Genomic DNA, 25,635 nt, shown 5'->3' on the forward strand with positions numbered 1-25,635 from the left:
TTCATCTGGTATTAATACAGACATGTAGAATTTCTTCTCTATTCTCCATGTATAAGCCTTTATTACACGTAATGATATATTGCTTGTGTGGACATATGTGTTTTAGAACATTCTGATAATGTTCCAAGCCATATAGGTGATTTTCACTGAGCTGGCCGTTATTTTCGTGCTGAGAAACCTGTGTTATCTTAGGAACTAAATGCTTTGTGTCCGATGTGGAAAACTTTCCATTTTAAGTAATTTGTGCATTAACTGAAGTAGAATATTTTGTGTTATATTAGGAACTAAATGCTCTGTGTCCGAAGTGGAAAACTTTTCATTTTAAGTAATTTGTGCATTAATTGAAGTAGAATATTTTATGCATTTTTTTGTACTAACGTTATATTGTAACCCCTAGGCAGTTCATATTAATATTTGGAAGAGTATTGTAATTTTTTTCGGATTTGTATTTGCATTCATGTTAACATAGTAAATGCATGTTTTAGTTGCTTTTTTAACTGATGGTGCGAGATGTGTGTAGCTACTTTTGTTTTTGTGCGTGCTTTGGCATTAATATTCTTAGTAATCTTGTGTAGCTTATTTCTCTTTTTTCAGAGAAACGATATGTTGAGTATGACATGGGATTGTGTACTTTCTAATAGTTCGAAATACCCAAAGTTAATTTGACCTAATGTGACTATTTAAAATAACATTCAGTAGCTTGAACTTCTCATATTTATTATTGTTATCTATTCACTACACATCTTTTATTGGTTTTGTTTTTATTATTATTAGGATTGGCAGAAACCGAGAGGATTGAAGGCCTGGAAAGCAGCATGGAGAGCGATTCAGAATGGCAGTGAAGGATGGATGGGGCTTTCCTTTGAATTTTTATTTCTCTTCTTTTTTTCTTTTTTTTTTCCTTTGATCTGACTGGGGAGTTAGGTGTATTGGTTTACTTTCTTCTTATTTTTTGTATTAAATGGGGGAGTGGTGAGAGAGAGAAGGGGGTAATGTTATTTTGTGGCTTTGTATATAAGGTAATAATTTTTTGATTGAGAATTGTGAATTCAATTTTTGGATATGTTATTTTGTGGATTATGCACTACAACAAAACTAACTATTCACGGCATTATATTTATGACATGCATTAAATGCATGTCGTAGTTAGTACATTCTACGGCATTTTTTTTTTTTGCAAGCCATTAATGTTTTGTTAATAACAGCATACATACCATGTAAGTCGTTGATTCATATATTTATCGCATGCAAAAGTATGCCGTAAAAAATGTATGTTTTTACGACTTACAAAAGTATGTCGTAAAATATTTACACTTAAGATGACATACATGTCATGTTATAAAATCTTATAACTTTGCACGGCATGTATTAACATATCGTGAAAGTTTTTGCAAAAAAAAAAAAATTCAATCCGATTTTTTTTTATGGCATGCAAAAGCATGCCGTAAAAAATGTATATTTTCATGACATACAAAAATATGTCATAAAATATTTGTACTTAAGACAATATACATTTCATGTCGTAAAATATTATAACTTTACACGACATGCATTAGCATGTCGTGAAAACTTTTATTAAAAAAAATTTCAATCCAATTTTTTTTTTTTTGATTTAAAAAAGCTAACAATTTCAACCAAGCTTCTCACCTTACATTTTCCTAATTGAGGACAACGTAAAAAATAATTTATATGTTATTTTATAATTTAGTGTCTCTTTTAAGGGATAATTGCACCCAGTGGGATTTTGAGATCAAAAATTACACATTCATAAAAAAGTTTATAATTTTAATAATTAATATTTATCTGGCTTCTCATTAATTTGTAATTATTTTTTTTTAAATTACTTTGATTTGGTATTTTTCTTTCTTTTAATAATTTATTTATTTTTTACTTTTTAGATGTGCCTAATCTGAATACAACTAAAAAATAAAATATTTGTAAAAAAATATAATAAAATGTAATATATATGAAATGTATTAAATTTTATATTTTTTTTGAATTTAGTGATTTTTTTAAAAAAATTAAAAAATATTTTTCTTTTAACTATATGTAGATTATTTGAATTTATAAAGTAAAAAAAAAAAATTATTTATAATATTTAAAAACTTGCTCAATGAACATTGCCCCGTTACTCTCTCACTCACTCTCTCGGTCTCTCTCTCTCTCTCTCTCTCTCTCTCTCTCAACCCTCTCCAAACCCTAATCTCTCTCAACCGATCGAATCAACTTTCTTCAGCCCCGTTTGATCTAATCTCAGAGTGATTGGTGATTCATCTCAGATCCAATCTCAGAGCGATTGGCAATTTCGATTTTGAGATTTCGAAGCTCCACCGCCTCCACCATCTGCACCGGCGATGGGAGCGAGCACCATCGTCTACTAAGGTGAGCACTACCGTCTCTCTCTCTCTCTCTCAGTTTCGTATTCTCTTTCTCTCTCTCTCTCTCTCAGTTTCGTATTCTCTTTCTCTCTCTCTCTCTCTCTCAAGCTCTTCCTTCCCGTCGAGTTTCGTCAGATAACGAAACCAGTGCATTTTATTTAAGAATTTCGTTATTTGAGCAATTTGCTGTATAATAATTTGTTGATGGAATCTCAATTAAATTCCACTCCAGTTTTCCTGTTTCATGTTCATGCTTCTTGATGGAATCTCAATTAGTTGTATTTTGTGTGTAGAGGATTACTATTTGTGACTAGATATTAGGAAAATGATATTCATCAATTCTGTTTGGCGTTCACTTCAATGTAATTGTAATTTAAAGCTTCAATTTGTTTCTCTCTCTCTATCTGTACCCATTTGGTGTTGTCTGTTGCGTCCAAGTCACAGCAACCTCTTGATTTCCCTTTCGGTCTGGTTAGTTAATTATCTGATGAAATTCCTGAAATTCTGCTAAGTAGAGGACTAGTCCTGAAATTCCAAGAATTTTGCAGAGGTTCACAGAAAAATTATCTGATGCAAATCTGCAGAACTTGACAGAAGTTGTTGAAGAGTTCATGGTGAGGATGATGGAAACAATATGTTGAAGAACTAGGTGGGAATGGGATAGAATCAATCCGTAGGGACTTGTATATGTATTGACTTTGTTGTGAAGAATCATTGTACACAGATTTATTGTAAAGAAAATTAATGTAATTTCTTGAAAATTATTGGACTGACTATAATAAATGCATTAATATATGAGTTTGCAAATTAGGGGATGAAGTGTGTGCTTGAAGTACTAGTTACTCTTATAATTGCTATCTATTAGTTAATAAGAAGCTCAAACATGAACAAGTCTGTCTCAACAAGCATCAATGCATCATGTGATAAATTATTTATGAAGCTGATAATCCAATCCTACTCAATTTTATTAAATTATTATGAACCAAAAAGTCATACAAAGTCTGCTCATGTCACCCGTTGCTTGTAAGAATTTTCTATGACCACATGGAATCTTATAATTACGTAGATGAGGCGGTCCACAGCGGTGGGAGTGGTGCCAAGGAGCTGTAGTGTTGGGATGGGGAGGATTGATGAAGAGAGGCCTTGTGAGTTTGGGGATAACAATTACAATGGTGTTAATGTTAGGAAGGAGTTGTTGGTGTATCCTAGAAGTAGAAGTTATGCTGTCACAAAAGTGCTGTTGCCTTTTGATCCTATTCTTTTCTCTCTGCCATTTTTCCTTTTTCCCTTTTCTCCATTTATTTTTTTTTTGTTTTAAAAAAAAAAAACTCAAAATTTTAACATTCCAAATTCTGAGTATTTTTTTAAATATATATATATATATATATTTTGGGGAATGGAGGATATAAATATGGGGGGGGGGGGGGATTGAATAAGTCTCCTTTTCTTTACCTGATTGTTTGTTTGTTTTATGTCTATGAAAGCTGGTTGTTGTTAATACAAGTGAAGTGGGATCCTAGCTCCAGCATACCTGTTGTATTCTTGCTTAGGTTTTCAATGTTGGTTTTTTGAATTCAATACATGTACGTAGGTTACTTATATTTCAATTTTGCAACTGTAGGGATGTCATTGAAGCTAGGGATTCTGAATACAAGGCATGGGCTCATGTTCAGACCTTGAAGTCCTCTCTTGATGAGCAAACTCTGGAATTGCAGGTTAAAATATCAATTGGAGCTGAGGCCATCTCTCATGTTCAGTTATTTTATGGTACAGTTTGATATGTCAATTGTTTCATCTATATTACCCTTTTAGTACTAACTTAAGTTCATATGGATGTTGAGCATTGGCATTGTTTAGTTCATTTTATATGGGTGCTACACATGATTGCAATCCTTTATTTTTATTTTGGTTTGGTTTTGTTCTCTCCAGCATGATATATATATATATATATATATAAGAAACCTGAAGACATTTTTTTATCTATGCTATTTCAGGGAAAAGTCCGGGCTTCTAGATATCCTGAAATCCAAACACGAGGAAAATGAAACCTACATATCTGAATTAGAGGTTAGGTTCCTGCTCTGTTATATGGGAGAGCATTTTGTCTTCAATGTGTTTGTGAAGTAGGCCTGAGGTTATTGGTATTGTTTCTCTTCATGTAATTTTAAATAAGGCCTGAGATTATCAGTTGTTTCTCTTCAGACTATTGGTCAGGCATATGATGATATGCAAGCTCAAAACCAGCAGCTCCTGCAGCAAATTACAGAGAGAGATAATTATAACGTCAAGGTTATTATTTGTACCACCATTGCTCACTGTTTATTCAGGTTCCCAAACTGATTTTACTTGCTTTCATATAGCATGCATTTGAGACCTCCTTGATTTTGTAGGTGATTATTTATTTGTTTATATAGAAGTTAGAGATTTTATAGAAGTTTGATTAAATCGACTATTTGTTTAGTGTTGGTAATTTAATTCTCATTTGTTCCCCTCTTATGTGTCTATATATATACACACATATGTGTATGAATATTAACATTTTTGAGTTCTATGTTGATGTGTAATAATAATGCAATCTTTGAAGTGCTGATGCTTATGATGGGTTCTCACTGGAGGACTTTGTTAAAATATGTTTACTGTATGTGTTTCATTTTCAAAGATCAAAGATAATGGGTACAAAGTTCTACCCGGCAGCTATAAATTTAGAGTAGTTGCACTCCAATTCAACTCCTACATACTTATCACTCAATATCAAAGCAGTTAAGTCTTTCCTATGGGCTAGGCCTAGGATGAGATTTGGGTAAAAACAATTAATAGACTTTCAATGAGCAGAATGTATACGATGGGAACCTTTTTTATGTACAGAAATTAATGTGATATGTCATGCCATAAAGCATGCTTCATCTATGTATATGACGGGGTATGTAATGCCATATAGCATCAACCTAATATGCACCAAGATTTCTGTGTGCCTCTTGAGTTTGGAAAATAAATTCCAAATTGCTTGAGTTTGAGTTTGAGTTTGAGTTTGAAAGATCTGTTATTAAAATAGCATGGTTTGGTAGAACAATCCTTTAACCAATTTTAGTACTCTATTCATTGAAAATTAAATAAACATAACTAGTAGTAGTAATAGTAAATGACAATAAATATGAGGAAAAGAATCACAAATCGTCAAAATGCAGAGCTATATGCAAGTTCAGCCCCTATCTAGAGCCAAATGCAGTTTCAACTGTTTTTCTGATCTTATTATTGTTATTACTTTTTGAGCATTGAGAACTGTGCTATAGCTTTTAGCTGTACTTGATCTTGTGCCCTCTATTCTTTTCCCTTTGATACTATCTCTACACTTCTTTGCCACGTATAAATAGGCTTATGTGTTTGTTTCTTTCAAATTTCCTTATTTAAAGGGTTGCTTTTGAGAAAATATGATCCAAATGAACAAGAAAACAATCTGATCTTTGTCTCAGTATTTTGGGGATCCAGCTAGGTGCCCTTTTGAGCAAGGTTTGGTTTTATTTTCCACATTTATGTACTTAATTTTCTGTTGCTGTCAAGTAGGGAAGTTCACTACATTTCTTTTCTATTTGATCTGCCACATGGATTATGTTAGAGATGTATCTGTATGTAGGTTAGATTAGATGATGGAAGTGAAAATGCTTACATTTTTCATTGCATGAGTCTAGCTAACTTGGTTAAGAGCCAAATTTATTGAAATATTTCTAACAGTGTTACCAAAAAAATGATAATGCCTTAGAGATTTAGGGCTTTAAGTTTATAAGCTATTGCTTGGTTTGTTAACAAGTTGCCGCACTTTATAAGCTACTGCCTTTGTTTGGATGTGCATACGGCTAGGCAAGGTTATGTTCTTGTGTGTGTGTGTATATATATATTAAAAATAACTTTCTACGACATGCAAAATTATGCCGTGAAAAGTGTAATGATTTATGGCATGTAAGAAAATGTCGTAAAAGATTATATACGGCATACAAAGTATGTCATAAATATATTAAAAATAACTTTTTACGGCATGCAAAATTATGCCGTGAAAGTGTAATGATTTATGGCATGCAAAAAAATGTCGTAAAAGATTATATATGGCATACAAAGTATGTTATAAATATATTAAAAATAACCTTCTACGGCATGCAAAATTATGCCATGAAAAATATAATGATTTATGGCATGTAAAAAATAATATACGACATGCAAAGTATGTCATTAATGTTTAATTTATTACTTTTTACAACTTTACCTGCATGTCGTAAATGACGCTCAACTTTCCACGGCATGTCATATGACGGTATTTGTGTGCATTTCGTGAAAGAGTTTTTACAGCATGCATTGCAAGCTGTGAAAATTCAATTTTGTTGTAGTGATGGTGATTGGATATTAAATTGAATAATGTTGGATTTGCTATTTGAATGTGAGTTATTATTTCATATTAGTGCTATTCAGTTTTATTACAAGTGTTCTTTTAGTTCAATCACATAAAATTAGCACAATTTAAAAAAAAAAAAAAAAAGAAGAAGAAGATAAGACAGCGTTTCTAAAAACGCCACTATCATACTAACGGTTGGAATTTTTAAAATTTAAAAAACCTATGACAGCGTTTTAAAAACGTCACTAAACCCATAGTGACGTTACAGTATCATCATATAAAAATGAGATTCCAACCAACCTCCACCATTTTGCCAACATCTAACCACCAACAAATCTAAGGGCATTTTTGGTATTGAGACGGTGGGAATTGTTGACATTAATTTAAAAGTTAAAAAATTATTAAAAAAATTAACAAAATATATAAAAAAAAATTAAAAAAATAATTTTATTTTTATTTTTTAGTGAAAATTGTTGAAAAATCTAAACTAAGAAGGATATAATGTATTAAGTTTAGTGTATATTTTTTATCAGTGAAATATTCACATTTTGTGAAATAGTTTGGTGAGAAATCATTTTGTTAGTTTAGGAGGATAATTTGTTTCTAATTTCATCCCTTAATTTATCTGTTAACTTTTTTTTATTATCTGTTCAACTTTTTGACTATCTGTTCAAATATTTTTTATCTGTTCAATTTTTTTTGACTATCTGTTTAATGTTTCCCCGTTATTTATTCAAATATCTATCCAAATTTTATTATCTGTTCAATTTTCCCCTCTTATCTATTCAGATATTTATCCAAATTTTATTATCTGTTCAATTTTTTTCCTTCAATTCTATCTATCAAATTTTTTTAAGCAAATTTGAGTTCTCTCTGTGTCTCTCTCTACAACAACATTTATCTATTGAAATTTGGATTATGATCTGAAACCAAACTTCCAACTAAGCCAAGTAAGCAAGACCTTGCACGAATACAGCTACAGGTTGGTTTTTTTTTTTTTTTTTTTTTATGTGTTTTTTGGATACATTGATTATGATAGTTTTATTCTGTAATTTGCACTGCAATATTTATTGTATGTATCTAAGTCTGGCGCTGAATGGTTTATCATTGGCAATGATATATCTGTAGAAGAAAAGGAGAGATCACTGGTTTTTTATGACATCAAATAGGAATCAAAATAAAATTAAAAATAAGAAGATTTATTTTATTTTATTTTATTTTTAAGATTGATGGAAAAAAAGGACTATATATTTCATGAAGGGGAGGGAGCTGTTCTTGTGAATGCAATTGCAGCTGCAGGTGCTCTCACACAATTATTTAAATCAATTACCTTCTTTTGTCAGCCGGTCAAGATCTCCTCCAAGAAGAGAGCGAATTGTTGAGCGTGAAGAGAAGCGAGCCAGGAGCTACAGTAGAAGACCGGTGCCAAAGAGGGCTACTACACCTCCCTCCAAAACAAGGAAGCACAGCCCAACACCTGAGGAGGAGGAGGACATTGTCAGAGAGAGGGATAATACCCCTTCTCCTAAGAGAGGGAGACCGGAAACTAAGCAGGACAGGTCAGATTACAGTGAGAACCCCAGAGAAAATAGCAGAAGCCCTGTAAGGGAAAGTCCTGCTGCTGAGAGGTATCAGAGTCCTTCTGAAGCTAATTGCCGCAGCCCTACCGCTAGTCCTCGCAATGACAGAAGCCCTGTTGATGACGATGATAATCATCAATCCCCAAGAGGGAGCGAGTCGCCTTAATTTGCCAAAAAAAAAAGAGAAAATGGTGTTGGAAGGAAAATAGGTATCATGCCCTCTTTTTTATATTTGCAGTAGGACAAAATAGATCTTGGGGAACTATGACTAAAACTAATACATTTGAAGGCATTTGTGCCTTTAAATTATTGAATAATGGTTTTTAAACATTACTTCATGCTACTGTCCTCTATCATGGTGTGAAGGTATTGTGTATTTAGCTTATCTGAGATATGCTCAGACTTGTTGGACTTTAGAGTACTAATGTTTTGAGTCTAGAATGCAATTGAAATGTGGCTTTTTTTGTACCCCATAACGAGTCAAAAAACTCAACATGGCAGACAGTAATGATTGTATTTTCTCAAAATTAACATCTAGGGACCTCACCAAACTCTGACCCAGATTCTTTCTCCAAATCCATTACATACACCTATTGGAGGACGGTTAATAACTATTCACATATATATATATATATTAATTAGAATTTTATTCCATTGTAAAATTTTAATTTTTGTCTCATCACTAACCTCCTTAATCCTAACCCCACCACCACCACCACCACCACCACAAGCTTCAGCCACTTTCTCTGACCACCACTAGCTTCATTCACACTCTGGCCACCCTCCGTGCCCATTCCCTGCTTAGGTCACCCTCCCCAGCTTCACCCTACCTCCAGCATAACATACCCCACCCCCTTGTCACCTTTTAACCCCTCCCCACCCACTCCTACCACCCTCCAAACCCATACTCACCCATCCTGTCCCTTGCTAACCTTCTTCCTACCCACCTCACGCTTCCTCTCTTTTCTTGATGGCCTTCACCCCCCTTCCCTCTCCATTCTGTGACTCTTATCCAGCAGCCACACCCCCTCCCCCTCCACTGCCTTGGTCTTTGGCTTTGCCTCTGTCTCTGCTTTAACCCCTCCATCCATCTTGACAGGGAGAGAATTGCGATGCTGCATAGGTGGTTCGGGGCTGGTTGGGAAGGGGTTGAGGGGAGGTTGGGGCTAGGATTAGGGTTTTAAATGTTAGAGATGAGGGTAATTCTACTTGCACCACAAAATTATCTCCTTGCACCCTTAAAATTTAAAATTTTTATTTTATTTTCTTACAATTTTCATAATACCATTCTTATCATCTCCCTGCCCTTCCACTCTTCTCCTTACACCCAAACCATTCAAACCCTAGTTTCTTCACCTCCAACTGATATATTACTGCCGTCATCTGCAACTGCTGCCGCCGTCGCCAGCCACCATGTAAGCCCTCATTGTTGCTACTGCCGTCTGCAACTGTAAAACAGAAAAATGACTCCATTTGTTGGATGGTGGATACCTCGGGTGGTTTTTCAGTCCACTCTCTTTATTTTCTGTAAGAATCAGGATATGGAAGTGTTTCTTCCTCTCTGAAGATGATTTGGAGTTCAGCTGCTCCTCCAAAAGTCCAACGCTTTGGTTGGTTAGCGTGGCTTGGCAGAGTAAAAATCTTAGAATTGCTTTTAAGGATTGGTGCCTTTTCAGATCAGGACACTGTCTTTGTGTTTTCTGTCGTGATAATCTTGATTCGTATGATCATCTCCTTCTTGAATGTTACAATGTCCGGAAAGTCTGGGCATCTATCTTAAGATGGTAGGGCTTGTCTTGGGTTGCTCCACTCTTGATCAAATCATTGATAGATTGGTGGAGGGGTTGGAAGTTTAGAAAAAAGAGAGAGGTCGTGTGGGAAATCATCCCATTTGTGGTTATGTGGAGTGTTTGGCTTACAAGGAATCAGGTTATTTTCAAAGGCTCAAATCCTATCTGAGAAGAGATTGTGGAAAAGATCGAGTTCAGAATTATTCTCTGGGCAAAATGGAAGGAGATTTGTAAATCAATCAATGTTAATTTGTCTTATTTTAAAGGCATGTTTGCCATATTTTCACTGATATTAATTTTATAAAAATTAAAAATTTATATTAAATTTTATATATATTTTATTAAAATAAAATGAAACAAGATTAGAACAGATTTATTTATTCTTTTATTAGAAATGGGAGGTGTGTGGTAAGTGTACGTGTGAGAGGGAGAGAGGGAGAGGGGGAGGGGAGAGTGGTGTGAGTGTGTGGGATCTGGAGATGCTGCTATGATAGCAATGATATGCTGTGAGTCTGTAGAGGCTTTTTTTGAGTTTTTTTTTTTATGATTTGGACTGTTCATATTGTAGGGCTTGTTGAATAAATCACCCATGCAAAAAATAAATTGATTGAAAATTTATAACTTTATAACAAGAAAACATTTGTTTTTAAAAAAAATAAACGGTTGATATTATCTTGATAATTTTTGTAAAACAATTTGAATATGGTCATGGGGTTACGGATTTATGGTTAACTTGATTTTTTTATATGAATGATATACTCAATGAACCGTATAATATGAATAGTTCGGATTATCGAAAAAGACTCAGAAAAAGCCTTCACGATCTCACAGCAAATTGCTACTGTGATTTAGTTACAGCAATATTCCCAGGTTTGAGTGTGTGTGTAGGGAGAGAGAGATAGAGAGTGAGTGTATCGAAAAGAGAGGAATCTAGTGGCATTGTGAGTGTGTTTTGGAAACCTTTTTTTTATTTTTATTTTTTTTAAGGAATAAATCTGAGCCACTCATCTCTTTGTGAATGATGTGGCCAAATCTGAGCTATCCTCTAGAGGAAACAACGGAGACAGCTACTGGAGATTATCTGAATACCATTTTATGATGGGTTTGATTAATTGGTGATTTTTGTTTTTATACGATATTACAAGTTTAAATTAATTATTCCTCCCGTTTCAAAATATTAGTTTTTATTTTATTTTGGGATAATTAGATATAATCAAAGAAAAAAAAAACTCAAAATTCCATGCTTTTTCTATTTTAAATCTCAGTGTTTTAATTTCGACAAATTAAAATTTGAAATTCCTTCCATATTTCAATTTAAAAGGGTTTAAAATGAAAAACATTGGAATTTAAAGTGAAAAACGTGTGAAACCTTCGAGTTTATTTTGTAACTAATCATTTTTTGTTTTTAGTGATTTTTATTTTTAAAAAATAGTTAATTACACAAAAATTTCAAGATTTCACGTATTTTTTTTCTTTAAACCCCCTCCATTACTTTATACAAATGGAGGTCGATAGAGAGGACAAATTGGAACATAGATGGAATTTCACGGTTTTATTTGTCGAAATTGAAATACTGAGGTTTAAAGTGAAAAATGCGTGAAATCACGATTTTTTTAAAAAAATTAATCCTTTCAAATTTTATTATCTCAAAATATTAGTTTTTTTTCTTCAAAAATCAATAACTAAAATAATATGAATTTTATATTTAATTCATTAACAATAATATTTTTGAAATGTCATAATTGTACTACCCAATGATAGTTTTAAAAAATTAATATTTTTAAAATGTAATAATTGCACTATTAAAAAAAATAGATTTCTCAAAATATATATTTTGAGATGGAAGGAATATAATTATAATAAAAAATAAAAATATTTTTTAGGTACCTAGTCAATGGTTAATACTAGTTTAAGGATAATTTGAAAGAAATTGTTAGCTTAAGAGCATAATATTTTTTGAATAAAACTACTTCTATAATAGGGTGTTTAGCATGTACTAAATTATTATATTTTTTTAACTTTTTATGGAAAAAAAAAAGAAATATAAATTAAATTTGAAGTGATGACAAAGAGGTAATATGACATAAATGAGATGATTCTGCCAAAATAAGATAATGTGCTAAAATAACATATACTATTTTAGCACATGCCAACCGTGCCTATCTTACTTGAGAGGGTAATTTATATGTAAATTAGGCTGAGCTGGGTGATGGGCCGTTCTGTGGGCCACAGTAAAAAGGGCTGAGTAAAAGAGCTTTGTAGTTAGCCTGGTCCAAAAAGAACTTTGTAGTTAGCCCAGTCCAAAAGAACCTTGTAGTTAGCTCGGTCCAAGTGAGCCTTGTATTTAGCTCGGTCACCGCTGTTAGAGTGGTGGCAGTTAGCTTGGCCATACCCTTCTGAGCCGAAGTATTTTGAGCTTTTCTCAGGACCTTGCTACGGTTTAACTCGGTCCAATCTCGTTATGGTTAGCACGGTCTTAGTAGGAGAAGTCGATGTACACACAAAAAATGGGAGAACTGAGCTAGGTAAAGCTCGGACATTTCAGCCAGTATAGCATGGTTGTGATAGCTCGGTCATTTTGTCATACCACCGAGGTAAAACCATCTCACTTGGTTTAAGCAGTGAGGGAGGTGTTGAAGGATAAGCATTATCTTTCAGGAGTGTGATTCCTAAGAGGACTCTGCATGGAGGAATAAGAGCCCTACTAGGATTGTGCCACGCAGAACCTATAAAAGCTCATAACATCGCCTATGGAGAGGTAACACAACTTTGATTCCCAAATACACAGAGCTTTTGTCTATTTGTCTATTTTGCTGACTTAGGCATCAGAGAGGTATCTGACACACACCCGCCGGCTAGCTCACGTTTTTGTTTTCAGGGAGTAAAGCGACGACGTTTGGAAGAGCGTAGGCTTGGTTAACAGGATTATACGAGAAGAATATTTCTTGCTCGCACAATTGGCGCCGTCTGTGGGAATCACAGAAAGAACAAAACCTCTTGATCAAAGTTTTTCCTTGCTAGATTAGACGCAATGGCGCACAATGAAAATTTGCCGCAGTCCGCCATTGACGGACAAACCCCAGAGGAAGGTGGGAGGCGCGAAGGTTTGCCTTCCATCCCTCCCATGGCAGATTTAGAGCCCCAGCGACAGAACCCCCGGAGGGATGCAAAGGGAAGGCGGGGTAACAGCCCCCGTCGCTCATCAAGTCCTGATAGGCAGAGGTGGAGGATCAACCCTCAAGTTTTGGAGGATCGAGTAAAGGAGCAGGACGAGTTAATAAGGAAGATGGCGTCAGACATGGAGGCTATGAAACGTCAGATCAAAGGAAAAGGGGTGGCAACAAGAGAGGGACACAAAAGCAACACGCCCCCTCGCCACTCAGAAGATCGTGGTAGGCATACCACGCCATCGTAAGCAGAGAGTAGGAGCCTCAGAACAGGCGACACTTAATCAAGGACTTCCAAGACTCGTTACTCCAGGTCTGAGAGAACGAGAACATCGAGGTCTTACACTAAGGGAAGCACCTATCGGCCCTTACATACGCACCAGACATCATCCAGGAAAACGGAACTGCCTAGATCGTCCGACTTACGGACTTTGCTTGAAGAAAGGGCACGACGGAAGGAGAATGCCAGGGCACATGACCCGCGCAGAGTTTCAGCCCTTCAGCGCTTGGCTCCTCGGACGCATAGAAGCGTCGAGGTAAGAATGCCAATACCGCACCTTGCCTACGAACCAACAGATAAAGCATTAGCAAGGCTATATAGCTTGCCGTTCGTTCTGGCGATTGAGAACACACCATTACCTTCAGGCTTCATCCAGCCTAAATTTACGACTTATGAGGGAAAGACAGACCCCTACATGCACCTAAGCCACTTTCGCCAGGTCATGGCAGTATACCGGCGGAACGAGGCTTTGATGTGCATCCTATTCCCATCCAGCCTTGGCGACCTAAGGTTAACCTGGTTCGAAAGGCTACCAGAAGGCAGCATAGCCTCCTAGGCGCAATTAGCGGAGGCGTTCGTGACAAGGTTCAGAACGAACACCAAGACCCCAGTAGAGATCAATCAGCTACTTTCCATTGACATGGGCGACAAGGAGACGTTGAGATCCTACAACAGTAGTTATTGGGAGACCTTCAACCAGATAGGAGATTGCCCCACAAATCTCGCCATTGCGCAGTACAAAAGAGGTCTTCCAATCGGAAACAGGCTGAGGGACTCAATTACCATGACGCCCCCCCCACAATGAAAGCCTTAATGGAGAGGGTACACCAACACATTCGGGTGGAGGAGGACGACGCCCGTGCTAAAACAAAGTTTGGTACAACCGCAATACCAGATAAAAAGACTACGGCAAAAGTCAACGCAGTAGAACATCCAAACAGGAACGGGCGAGGCAGGCAGAACAACGGAGAGGACCAAGATAAAAGGTGGTTAAGAATCCGCACTGCCATCACCACGGTGTTCAAGAAACCGATCTATCGGATTCTCAGTGAAATACGTGATGAGCCTTTTGTCCGATGGCCAGCTAAACTAGGGGAAGCGCAAAGGGATTATGACGAAAGATCTCGATGCACCTTTCATAAGGAAAAAGGGCACCGCACTGAAAATTGTATGCTGTTGAAACAGCACCTGGAGGAGTTAGTGGTGGCTGGGCACCTTGACCAGTACATAGAAGGAGGGACACAGCCAGCCCCCTAAAACCACGATCACCCAGACGGAACGCCGATCGACGCCCCACCTCAAGGCGTGATAAACGTAATACATGGGGTATTTGAACCTGAGCGAGTATGTGAGCTGAGGGGAATAATCAAGAAGGCTGAGCACTTAAGAGAGGTATTAAGTACGCAGTCTACCATTAAAAAGGGAAAAACAGAGGCCACGAACGTCATGTCTTTTTCAGACAGAGACTTGGCAAGGATATATTGCCCTCACAATGACGCACTAGTCATCACTCTCTGCGTCAAGGATTACGACGTCAAGCGAATTTTGATTGACCAAGGGAGCTCATGTGAAATAATGTATTACGAAACCTTCAAACAACTGAAACTAAAGGACAAAGACTTGGCACATGCCGTATCTCTCCTAATCGGATTCAACTCAATGCTAGAGTGGCCAGTTGGCAAGATTATCCTCCTCGTCAGAGCAGGAAGCATGACGAAACAAGTGGAATTCTGGGTATTGAAAGTCCCTTCCACTTACAACATAATCTTGGGAAGGACATAGCTACATGCCATATGATCGGTAGCGTCAACCTACCATCAAGTAATGTTCCCTAACAAAGCCGGAGTAATTGAAGAGGTCTTTGGAGACCAAATTATGTCCAAACAGTGCTTCGTTACAGTAAATGGTAGTCGAGCTGCCAAAGGGTTTGTTTAGATGGTGGAAGAACCTGAGAACAATGAATTGTTTGCGGATGTTGGCAAAGCCGCTGAACAGAAGGCAGTGGAAGACTTGGTACAGGTAAGAATAGATGAAAAGGACCCGAAAAAGTTCTTTTTGCTTGGCTCATCTATGTCCAGCACCGAGAGAATAGAGGTCATGGAATTCTTGACCTTTAACATCGAAGTGTTTGCCTGGACGCCGTATGACGTGCCTGGCATTGACCCAAACTTCATCTATCACCAATTGAATGTCCGCTTAACTGCAAGACCAATCATACAGCGCACTCGCAGATCAGTACTCCACCACGCCGAGATAATGATGGAAGAAGTGGGAAACCTTCTAGAGGCAGGAGCTATCAGAGAAGTGCACTATCCCAAGTGGATATCCAATACGGTAGTGGTGCCAAAGAAGAATGGAAAATGATGTGTCTGCGTGGACTACAAAACAGTCACCAAGGCGTGCCCAAAAGACAGCTTTTCCTTACCACGGATAGACTAACTGGTAGACCTAACGGCAGGACACAATCGACTTAACTTTCTTGATGCGTACAGAGGTTACCATCAGATCACTATGTATGAACCAGACTAGGAGGTCACATCTTTTACAATGCCAAAAGGACTGTATTGCTACAAGGTCATGCCCTTTGGCCTAAAGAACGCAGGGGCAACATTCCAACGGATGGTCACTAAGATGTTTGAGCCATTGTTAGGCAGAAAAATGGAAGCTTACATAGATGACATGGTGGTCAAGAGCAAGGACGAAAAGGACCATCTCAGGGACCTAGGTGAAATGTTCCAGATCCTGAAGAAAAACAAGTTGCGCCTTAATGCTTCCAAGTGTGTGTTCGGCGTAGGATCAGGCAAGTTCCTAAGCTTCCTGGTGACCACCGTGGTATAGAGGCAGACCCCTCTCAGATCAAAGCAATCCAGGATCTAGAAAGGCCCAACTCAGTAAAAGAAGTGCAGCATCTTACCGGTATGGTAGTTGCGCTCAACCGGTTCATAACTTAGTCGTCAGACAGATGTCAACCATTTTTTCAAGCATTAAAAGCCAAGTTTGAGTGGAATGAAGAATGCGACCGCGCCCTAGAAAGTTTGAAAGAATACATGTCTTCTCCACCATTGCTAGTGACCCCAATACCTGGAGAAAAGCTCTTTTTGTACCTAGCAGTTTCATAGCACGCAGTCAGCGCGGTGTTGGTCAGAGCAGAAGGAATCCAACACCTGCCCATCTTTTATGTCAGCAAGACATTGCTAGGCGCAGAAACCATATACTTACCATTGGAAAAACTAGCCTTAGCCTTGATGATGGCATCAAGGAAGTTGTCACATTACTTTCACGCCCACACCATAATCATCCTCACAGCCTTCCCATTAAAAGCTCTGTTTGAGCGGGTGAACTTTTCTCGGCGAATCTTGAAGTAGGCGGTAGAACTAGGACAGTACGATATCAAGTTTCAACCCAGAACCGCAATAAAAGCCCAAGCATTGGCAGACTTTGTGGCAGAATTCACCCCATGAAGCCATCACATCTGCCCAGTTGACTTGACTGGTGCCACCGAAATGGGGATGGAAAGCGCCGCAGGAAGCGCGCAACACCTGAATCGGGATGCCCAACCACACCCCAAAACAGATCAGAGTAATGACGAGCTAGAAGAGGCGAACCATGCTACACCAAGCAAAGACCCATCAACAAATAAAGACTTGGTACAATCAGATAGCGAGGGGCAAACAGTAAGTGTGGACTTTGAAGAAAACACCAGCAACACTCAGGACCCCAAGGCATCATCCGATCCCTCTACCAGCTGGAAGCTATTCATTAGAAAAATGTGGAAGCTCTTTGTGGATGGAGCATCCAACAGGCAGAGAACAGGACTCGGCATAGTCCTCATCTCACCAGACGGCCTAGTAGTGGAACAGACAGTCAACCTTGGCTTCCCAGCATCAAACAACGAAGTGGAGTATGAAGCGCTTCTGGCAGGACTAAAATCAACACTCTACATGAAGACCACCGAGCTAATGGTTTACAGTGACTCACAGCTGGTAGTAAACCAAATTTCAGGCGACTACGAAGCAAAGGATGAAAGGATAGCTAAGTACCAAGAGTTAGTCAGAAAAGAGATCATGAAGTAGTGCGGATAGAGCAGATTGGCAGAGAAGAAAACAGCAGAGCAGACGAACTAGCAGGCTTTGCTTCAATGGCAGATACATCCATCTCACATCCACTACCGATCGACTTCCTACCCAGACCAAGCATTGAAGAACCTGAAGTAGTAGAAGAAGTCATAGTATTCCTAAAAGACGGCATTTTACCCGAAGAAAAGAAGGAGGCCAACAAGATAAGAGCAAAGTCATAGCGATTTGGCTCTCCCTATCAATGGCCTTGTACAAGAAATCCTTCACAGGACCTTACCTGAAGTGTGTCCATCCCAGCAAGGTCGAAACATTCCTGTTCGAGGTTCACAAAGGCGTATGCGGAAGCCACCAAGGGGGGAGATCATTGGCTTACAGAGCAATTTGACAGGGATATTAGTGGCCTTACATGCAAGCAGATTCGGAGAAGTATGTCAAGAAATTCGTACATCAAATACATCAGCCAACCAGAGAGCTTCTACCATTAACTAGCCCATGGCCCTTCGCAATGTGGGGCTTGGACATAGTAGGACTACTTCCAACAGCACCCAACAATAGAAAGTTCTTTCTTGCAGCAACAGACTACTTCACAAAGTTGGTGAAAACAGAAGTACTAGCATCAATAAAGGAGAAAGATGTGAAGAAGTTCGTCTGGCAGAATATAATCACTCGGTTCGACATACCCAAGGCGCTAATATCAGACAACGGTACCCAATTCGACGGCAAAATTTTTAGAGGCTTTTGTGAGGAGTACAAGATAAAATTCTACAACTCTACACCGGCATACCCCCAAGCAAATGGCCAGGCAGAAGCATCAAACAAAGTTGTCTTGGATGGATTGAAGAAAAGGTTAGAGAAAGCAAAAGGAAAGTGGGCTGAGGAACTTCCTCATGTTTTATGGGCTTACCGTACCACACCTCGACGATCAACTGGAGAAACACCATTCTCCTTAGCCTACGGCATGGAAGCAGTAATCCCACTGGAAATTGGCCTCCCCACCATCAGAAGCGAAAATTTTGACCCAGACTTAAATGGAAAAGCCATAGCATTGGAGCTTGATCTTGCAGAAGAAATAAGAGAAAAAGCATTGGTTCACATCGCCTTATACCAACAGGAGTTATCCACAAAATACAACATGACAGTACATCCAAGGCAATTCAAAGTTGGAGATTGGGTACTACGCAAAGTAATGGGAAACACCCTGGTACCCAGATACGACAAGTTAGGGCCCAATTGGGAAGGACCTTACAAAGTGGTTGGGTTAGCAGGAAAAGGGGCATACCACTTGAAAGACAAGGACAACAAAGCCATTCCCAGGCCATGGAACACAGCCACTCTCAAACTATTTTACTTTTAGCTTTCTCTTTAGACATACTTGTAATTTTTCTTTTCCCTAATAAAACAAGTAGTTTTCTTTTCAGCATAATTGTTTTATTTTCTAAAAGTTATTTTAGTGAGCTAGGGGCAACAAAAGCAGAGTTGGCCGGAATAACCAACTTTGCGCTCTCCTAAGCCCAGGATAAGGATCCAGGCTGCAGGACGTTTGGCCAGAAAAACCAAACACTTTTGCTCTAGGTTGGCAGGAATAACCAACTTAGAGGTTGGCTGGAATAACCAACACCTCTCCTAAGCCTAGGATAAGGATCCAGGCTGCAGGACGTTTGGCTGGAAAAACCAAACACTTCACTCTAGGTTGGCAGGAATAACCAACTTAGAGGTTGGCTGGAATAACCAACACCCCTCCTAAGCCTAGGATAAGGATCCAGGCTGCAGGACGTTTGGCAGGAATAACCAAACACTTCACTCAGGGTTGGCAGGAAAAACCAACTTTAAGCTCTCTTCAGCTAAGATTAGGATCTAGGCTAAAGAGGTTGGTTGGAAAAACCAACACTTATTGTTCTTCAGCCGAGATAAGGATCTAGGTTGAAAAGGTTGGCTGGAAAAACCAACACTTATTGTTCTTTAGCCAAGATAAAGATCTAGGCTGAAAAGGTTGGCTGGAAAAACTAACACTTATTGTTCTTCAGCCGAGATAAAGATCTAGGCTGAAGAGGTTGGTAGGTATGGCCAGTTAGATTGCAAAGTTAAGATCGGGATAAATATCTCGGCTAGAGAATTTACTTCATTCAGATTATATCATAGAAGTAAACCGAACAGACAGTTGAGGAAACAAAAGATGATTTCATTGATAATACAAAGCCAAAGTACAAAAGATGGGGCCTTAGCCCGGTTACAAATTCTTTTGCTAGACAAAAAAGAAAAATCAGGAGAAAAGATCGCTTAGGTCGGCGTCCAAAACAACTAGGTCTTCACCCCGAGGTAGCTCGGTTGTTACAAGCACCTCTCGGTTTAGCTCGATTAAAGGCACCGCATCAGACACTGTAGGCAAAGGTAGGATGGAGACCACTGGAGTTGGGGAGATAGACTGGCGACCGAGTTGGGTGCTGTTTTCAGGAGCAGCATCTTCGTCCTCTTCTTCCAGAAATTTTTGCTAAATGGCAGCAACATACTCCGCCATAGAGCTCGGTATGAAATACGGGGGAGGGTTGAAGACCTCGGTCTCTGGGCCATGACCGAGCTGCACCGCAGCCGCCGTCTATCCACACTTGAAGAAAAGATCTTTTGCAGCTTTACACTGCTTGATGTAAGTGGCCTCTCCCTCCTTGAAACTGCGGCCTTCCGCGTCCTCAACCTTCTTCTCTAGCTCGGTTATCTCGGCATTCTTTTTTCCTTCGAGCTTGGCCAGTTCGTGCAAGTATTTATCTTTTACGATGGCCGCAGCCTTCTTCTTATCAGCTTCGGTTGAATTGACTAGGCCAGTGAGCCGGGCTACTTCAGCTTGTAGCTCGGCCATCTTTTGCTGAGATTCTTTTAGTTCGGCCTTTTTTTCATTGGCATCTGCCATGGCCTGCCTTGTAATTTTTCAAAGTTCCAGCACGCGTTTGTGGGCAATATGGTTCTTTTGTAAGGCCTGCGAGGGGAGGGAGACAATATTGAGTAGGAACCGAGCTAAAAGATGTTGAAATTTGGAGAAAGAAAAAGAGAACTTACCAACACCATTGACTTTGAAGCCGAGCGAATGGCCTTCAGCTCGGTAAGGTGATCATGATGATCCATGTCGGCTAGAAGGCAGACGCTCTTGGCCAGATTGAAGGCTAGCAAATGATCTTTTCCCGCAACCACTGAATCGGAGTCAGTGATAGCGCGGTTCCTGAAGGTGACCTTTGGCACCCACTTGGAGGAACTAGCTCGGTCTGAGCGTTCCGATTGTGGGTTTGGTGGAGTGGATTGTGAGAGAATAGTGTCTTCTTCATCAATAAGGCGTGGCTCGGTTGTGGAAATTCGAGCACGCTTGCTTGCCCGAGATGTTGAAGGCTGATGGGTTGGCATGGCTACCACGGTCTCTTGAGGTTGGCTGGCTAGTGGTACCTCGGCCTGGTTTGTTTCGGTCAAAAGGGTCCTTACTGCTCTTTTCTTGGCCATCTCTTGCTCCGCAATCAATGGGATCAAGTTGATTTGTGGAAGGGAAGGATCAGGTGCTGGGAATGGCTCAAGGAGGAAATCGGTCACCATGGTCTTCCTACGGCTACTATATTTGTATGTTGGTTCAAAATTCAGTAGCTCGGCCCAGCTTCGGTTGGGATATCGTAGAGCGGCGCGAAGTGCATTCAAGTTGGGGTAACTGTACTAAGACTTGAGAAAGTTCAAATCTGCATGAAGGAAGGAAACAACAGTTAGTACGGTTAAAAGTAAGCACCGAAGTAAGAGAAAGAACATGAAAGTGGGCCGAGGTAGTTATACCGGCGACTCCTTTATTCCAATTTATTCAGTCGCCAAGGATCTGGGCTTCGTGGTCTTCGAAGTTCCCAAAAACCCAAAAAAAATCATCATCGTTTACGTCCTTATCTGGGGTATTCTTTATTATCTTTTCATGCTAGCGCCTTATTCTTAAATAGTAAACCTAGCCATCTTCAGCCGATCCTATGGAATATTGGTAGAAGAGCTCGGCTAAACCGAGGTTAAGGCCAACCCGACGGTTTAGCTTGGCAATGCCATTTATTATGCGGTATGAATTTGTGAAAAGTTGGTAGGGCAGAGGTTGGTTTGTCTGAGGAACTCACAAAGAAGGGGCTGTACAGGGAATCTTAGTCCGGTTTGTACAATGGAAAGAAGGGTAAAAGGAACAAAGCCAGGGTTTTCCCAAGGTATGGTATCTAGTTCGGCTAAGGTAAGATGGACATCATCAAGGATATGGTAGTCCCTTCAGAACTCAACCATGGCCCCTGGTGTGTTTACTAAAAACCTATATTTACCCATTTGCTAATAAATTATGTATAAATTAGCCTAAGTGTTAGCTCGGTTCTAAAAAGATGTTGGATATCTCAGTCGGACGTTCAAAGGAGTGCCTGGGCAACCTAGTCGGAGTCTGCAAAGTGAAAAAAGAAAGGTGTTAAGCACAGATCGTTGGACCGTGCTAAAAGAAACAAAGGCAAGATAAATAAAGTCCTAGCTCGACTACATGGGCCACTATCCAATCCTAGCTCGATTTGAGCAAGGGTCGTTAGCCCGGTTGAACTTTTGGGGCAGCATTCTTAGTTCGGTTTTAACTAAGGGAGTTGGTTTAGCTCCAAGTTTTTAGCTTGGTTGGTGGTTAGGCCTTTCTAGCGCGGTATTACGCAAACTTAATGCAGTTCGCTAGCCCGGCTAAAACTACGAGTATGGTATGAAGTTTTAGTTCGGTTGTTTAGTTCGGCCAAGGTCGTACCTAATACAAACAGTATCCTAGTTCGGTTGGAGTGTGATTTTGGATCAAAACTACCATTTCCCAGGTTATTCATATAGACAGTGGTTATGTTACAGGGGTTTTTCCCAAAAAAATGGAAACAAAAATGCTATATGTGTTGTGAAAAGCATACGAGTAAGAAGATAATATATTTCGGAAACTAGACAAGCAAAAAGGGAATGAGAATGAGGTACTTGCAGTTTGAAGGAAGGATGCAGATCTGAAACCACGAAAATGGTGTTGAAAATGCAAGCTTCACAGGTGCAAAGGTCGCAGAAATGGAGACTCAAGCAAGAGAGAGAGAGAAGATGAATAGTGCAGGTGAAATGGTTTGAAGCATAAGGGTTTGTTTTATGAAAAGCAAAGCAAAATGGCGGGGCTGTTCAAATTTTGCGAAGTACGAAGACGACGTGACAGCTACGCCAGGCGATGACAGCTCGCCACGTGTCCTTAGAATGGGAAGCAATTTAGTTTTAGTACGACTGAAGAGACGTTTTGTAACCGTACCAATCGGTAGCCCGGCGACATACTAGCTCGGTTGAAAGGCTAAAGTTTTTTAGCTCGGCTGGAAAAAGATAATCCCTATCATGCTACGCAGATAGAATTAATGGGCAATTGAGAGGGTAATTTATATGTAAATTGGGCCGAGCTGGGTGATGGGCTGTTCTGTGGGCCACAGTAAAAAGGGTTGAGTAAAAGAGCTTTGTAGTTAGCCCGGTCCAGAAAGAGCTTTGTAGTTAGCCCGGTCCAAAAGAGCCATATAGTTAGCTCGGTCCAAGTGAGCCTTGTATTTAGCTCGGTCACCGCTATTAGAGTGGTGGCAGTTAGCTCGGCCATACCCTTCTGAGCCGAAGTATTTTGAGCTTTTCTCAGGACCTTGCTACGGTTTAGCTCGATCAAATCTTGTTATGGTTAGCACGGTCTCAACAGGAGAAGCCGATGTACATACAATAAATGGGAGAACCGAGCTAGGTAAAGCTCAGACATTTCAGCCAGTATAGCATGGCTGTGATAGCTCGGTCGTTTTGTCATACCACCGGGGTAAAACTATCTCACTTGGTTTAAGCAGTGAGGGGGGTGTTGAAGGATAAGCATTATCTTTCAGGAGTGTGATTCCTGAGAGGACTCTGCATGGAGGAATAAGAGTTCTACTAGGATTGTGCCACGCGGAACCTATAAAAGCTCATAACATCACCTATGGAGAGGTAGCACAACTTTGATTCCCGAATATACAGAGCTTTTGTCTATTTGTCTATTTGTCTATTTTGCTGACTTAGGCATCGGAGAGGTATCCGGCACACACCCGCCGGCTAGCTCACGTTTTTGTTTTCAGGGAGTAAAGCGACGACGTTTGGAAGAGCGCAGACTTGATCAACAGGATTATACAAAAAGAATATTTCTTGCTCGTACATTACTCATACTAAAAAGTCATTAAAAAAATCAAATAAATTTATTTTTATTCAATGAACAACTTATTTTTTATTTAATTCTCATTCTACTGAAAGAAGTAGAAGTAAAAAAAAATACTTTCATCCATCCTCACACTGTTCGAAATGGGTTGATTTGATAAGAAATGTTGAGAAATGAACTATTTTTCTATGTTTGGATTATAAATTGACTAATGGCTCATTTCGTAACTCAATTTTTTAGTTTAAAAATAAAATAGTCAAAAATTTATTTTTCTCTCTACTTTTTAAATTTTTTTCATAAAAATTTTAAAAAATATCCTAAACATACTAATTTTTAAGGTAAATTATAAATACACCCCCTAAAATTTGCTTAAAGTACAAATTGCCTCATGTGGTTTAGAAAATTACAAATACCTCCTTGTTAGTATTTTTTATTTAACAGAATTAACTAAAAAAATTAAGTTCATAATTTCTCTCCTATACAATAATAAAATTACCTAAATTATTAATTGAAACATATTTATAACATCATTAAAAATTGTTAATTGGCTTGATAATTTATTAATAAAAAATGCGATTTGGTATGAAATTAGAACTCTTAGGGGGTGGAATGTAATTTCCAAAACTACAGGGGCGATTCGTACTTTAATCAAACCTCTGGGGATGTATTTGTGATTTATCCTAATTTTTTTACCTCATATTATAGTAAAAAAATTCAAAAAAATTACTAAAAAAAATGTTCCCAAACAAGTTATAAGAAATGATGAAAATTTGTGAGAAAGACAAAGCCCTTGTTTGGCATGGGGCTAATTAGTCACAAAAATACAAAATATGCTAAAAAATCCCAAAATGTCATATCTAAATCATGATTATTTTATTTTCTCTTCTACAATAGTAAAAAAAGCGAAAAATTCAAATACAAACGAGATTTTTTAGCCTCAAGTTAAAATAATCAAAAAAACTTAAAAGCCAAATACCAACTCACTTTCCAAACGAAGCCAAAGGTAGCGTTTTTAATTTTGAAATTACAATTCTAATAAAAAAAATAAAAAACTCATAACCAAGTACTCAATTCAAAACTCTTTTCAAATTCAAAACTCTTTTCAAAACCCAAAACTCAAAACTATTTTCAAAACTCTATTTTTAAAAAAAATATCAATTTTTGTTTTATTTTATTTTATTCTTTCAAAATTATTTTTTATTTTTTTGAAAAATAATATTTTCAGAAAATATTTTTTTGATTTTTATTTTTGAAGAAAGATATTTTTTAATATTTTAATTTTTTTCAAAAAAGCTATTTTGTTATTTTTTTATGTATTGACCAAATAATTTGTTATGACTTAGATATATATGGGTGATCCAAAATTTTATAAAAATTTTTAAAAAATAAATATTTTAAAAAATATAAAAAATATTTTTAAAAAATTTATAATATTTTTAAAATAAAAAAATTAAAATAAAAAATAAGAAAATATTTAAAATAAAAACTATATATTTAAAATAAAAAAAAATACAGTGTACAAATGTAGTAGATACAACGTGCATTAAAAAAATATATTTATAAAAAATATATATATCCTTAAAAAAATTAATACATTTTTAAATATGTAAAAAAAAAAACCCAAAATAATTTCAAAATACAGCTCAAAACCATATATATATCTATATAATAAGATACAACGGTTTTTGAAAACATATAAAATGTATCAGAGATACATTTCATTTAAATGGCTGAGATAATTCCTAATCAATATCCAACGGTTGTGATGAATTTTTTTCCCGCCCAAACACTTT

At 37.9% G+C, this 25,635-nt stretch overlaps 2 protein-coding genes across 4 annotated transcripts in view; both read left to right on the forward strand.

Annotated features, from left to right (window-relative positions):
- LOC114290570 (high mobility group B protein 6) overlaps positions 1-25,635 on the forward strand; it is a 98,110-nt gene that overhangs the window by 21,210 nt on the left and 51,265 nt on the right.
- LOC145822392 (uncharacterized) lies at positions 856-8,807 on the forward strand. 3 transcript variants are annotated; one of them, XR_014363555.1, is made up of 5 exons: positions 856-2,382; positions 4,000-4,145; positions 4,373-4,445; positions 4,581-4,705; positions 8,103-8,807. XR_014363555.1 is itself a non-coding variant. In XM_082919297.1 (5 exons), exons 2-5 carry the CDS (start codon positions 4,071-4,073, stop codon positions 8,503-8,505), a joined length of 624 nt encoding a protein of 207 aa, XP_082775423.1. In that variant the 5' UTR covers positions 2,120-2,382; positions 4,000-4,070; the 3' UTR covers positions 8,506-8,807. The 3 variants fall into 3 exon arrangements, 1 of the variants encoding a protein (XP_082775423.1); XR_014363554.1 differs by having other exon boundaries at positions 4,581-4,667; XM_082919297.1 differs by having other exon boundaries at positions 2,120-2,382; positions 4,000-4,093.

This window comes from Camellia sinensis, chromosome 3 (assembly GCF_055761805.1).
Source record: "Camellia sinensis isolate YWXY chromosome 3, ASM5576180v1, whole genome shotgun sequence".
Lineage (NCBI taxonomy): Eukaryota > Viridiplantae > Streptophyta > Magnoliopsida > Ericales > Theaceae > Camellia > Camellia sinensis.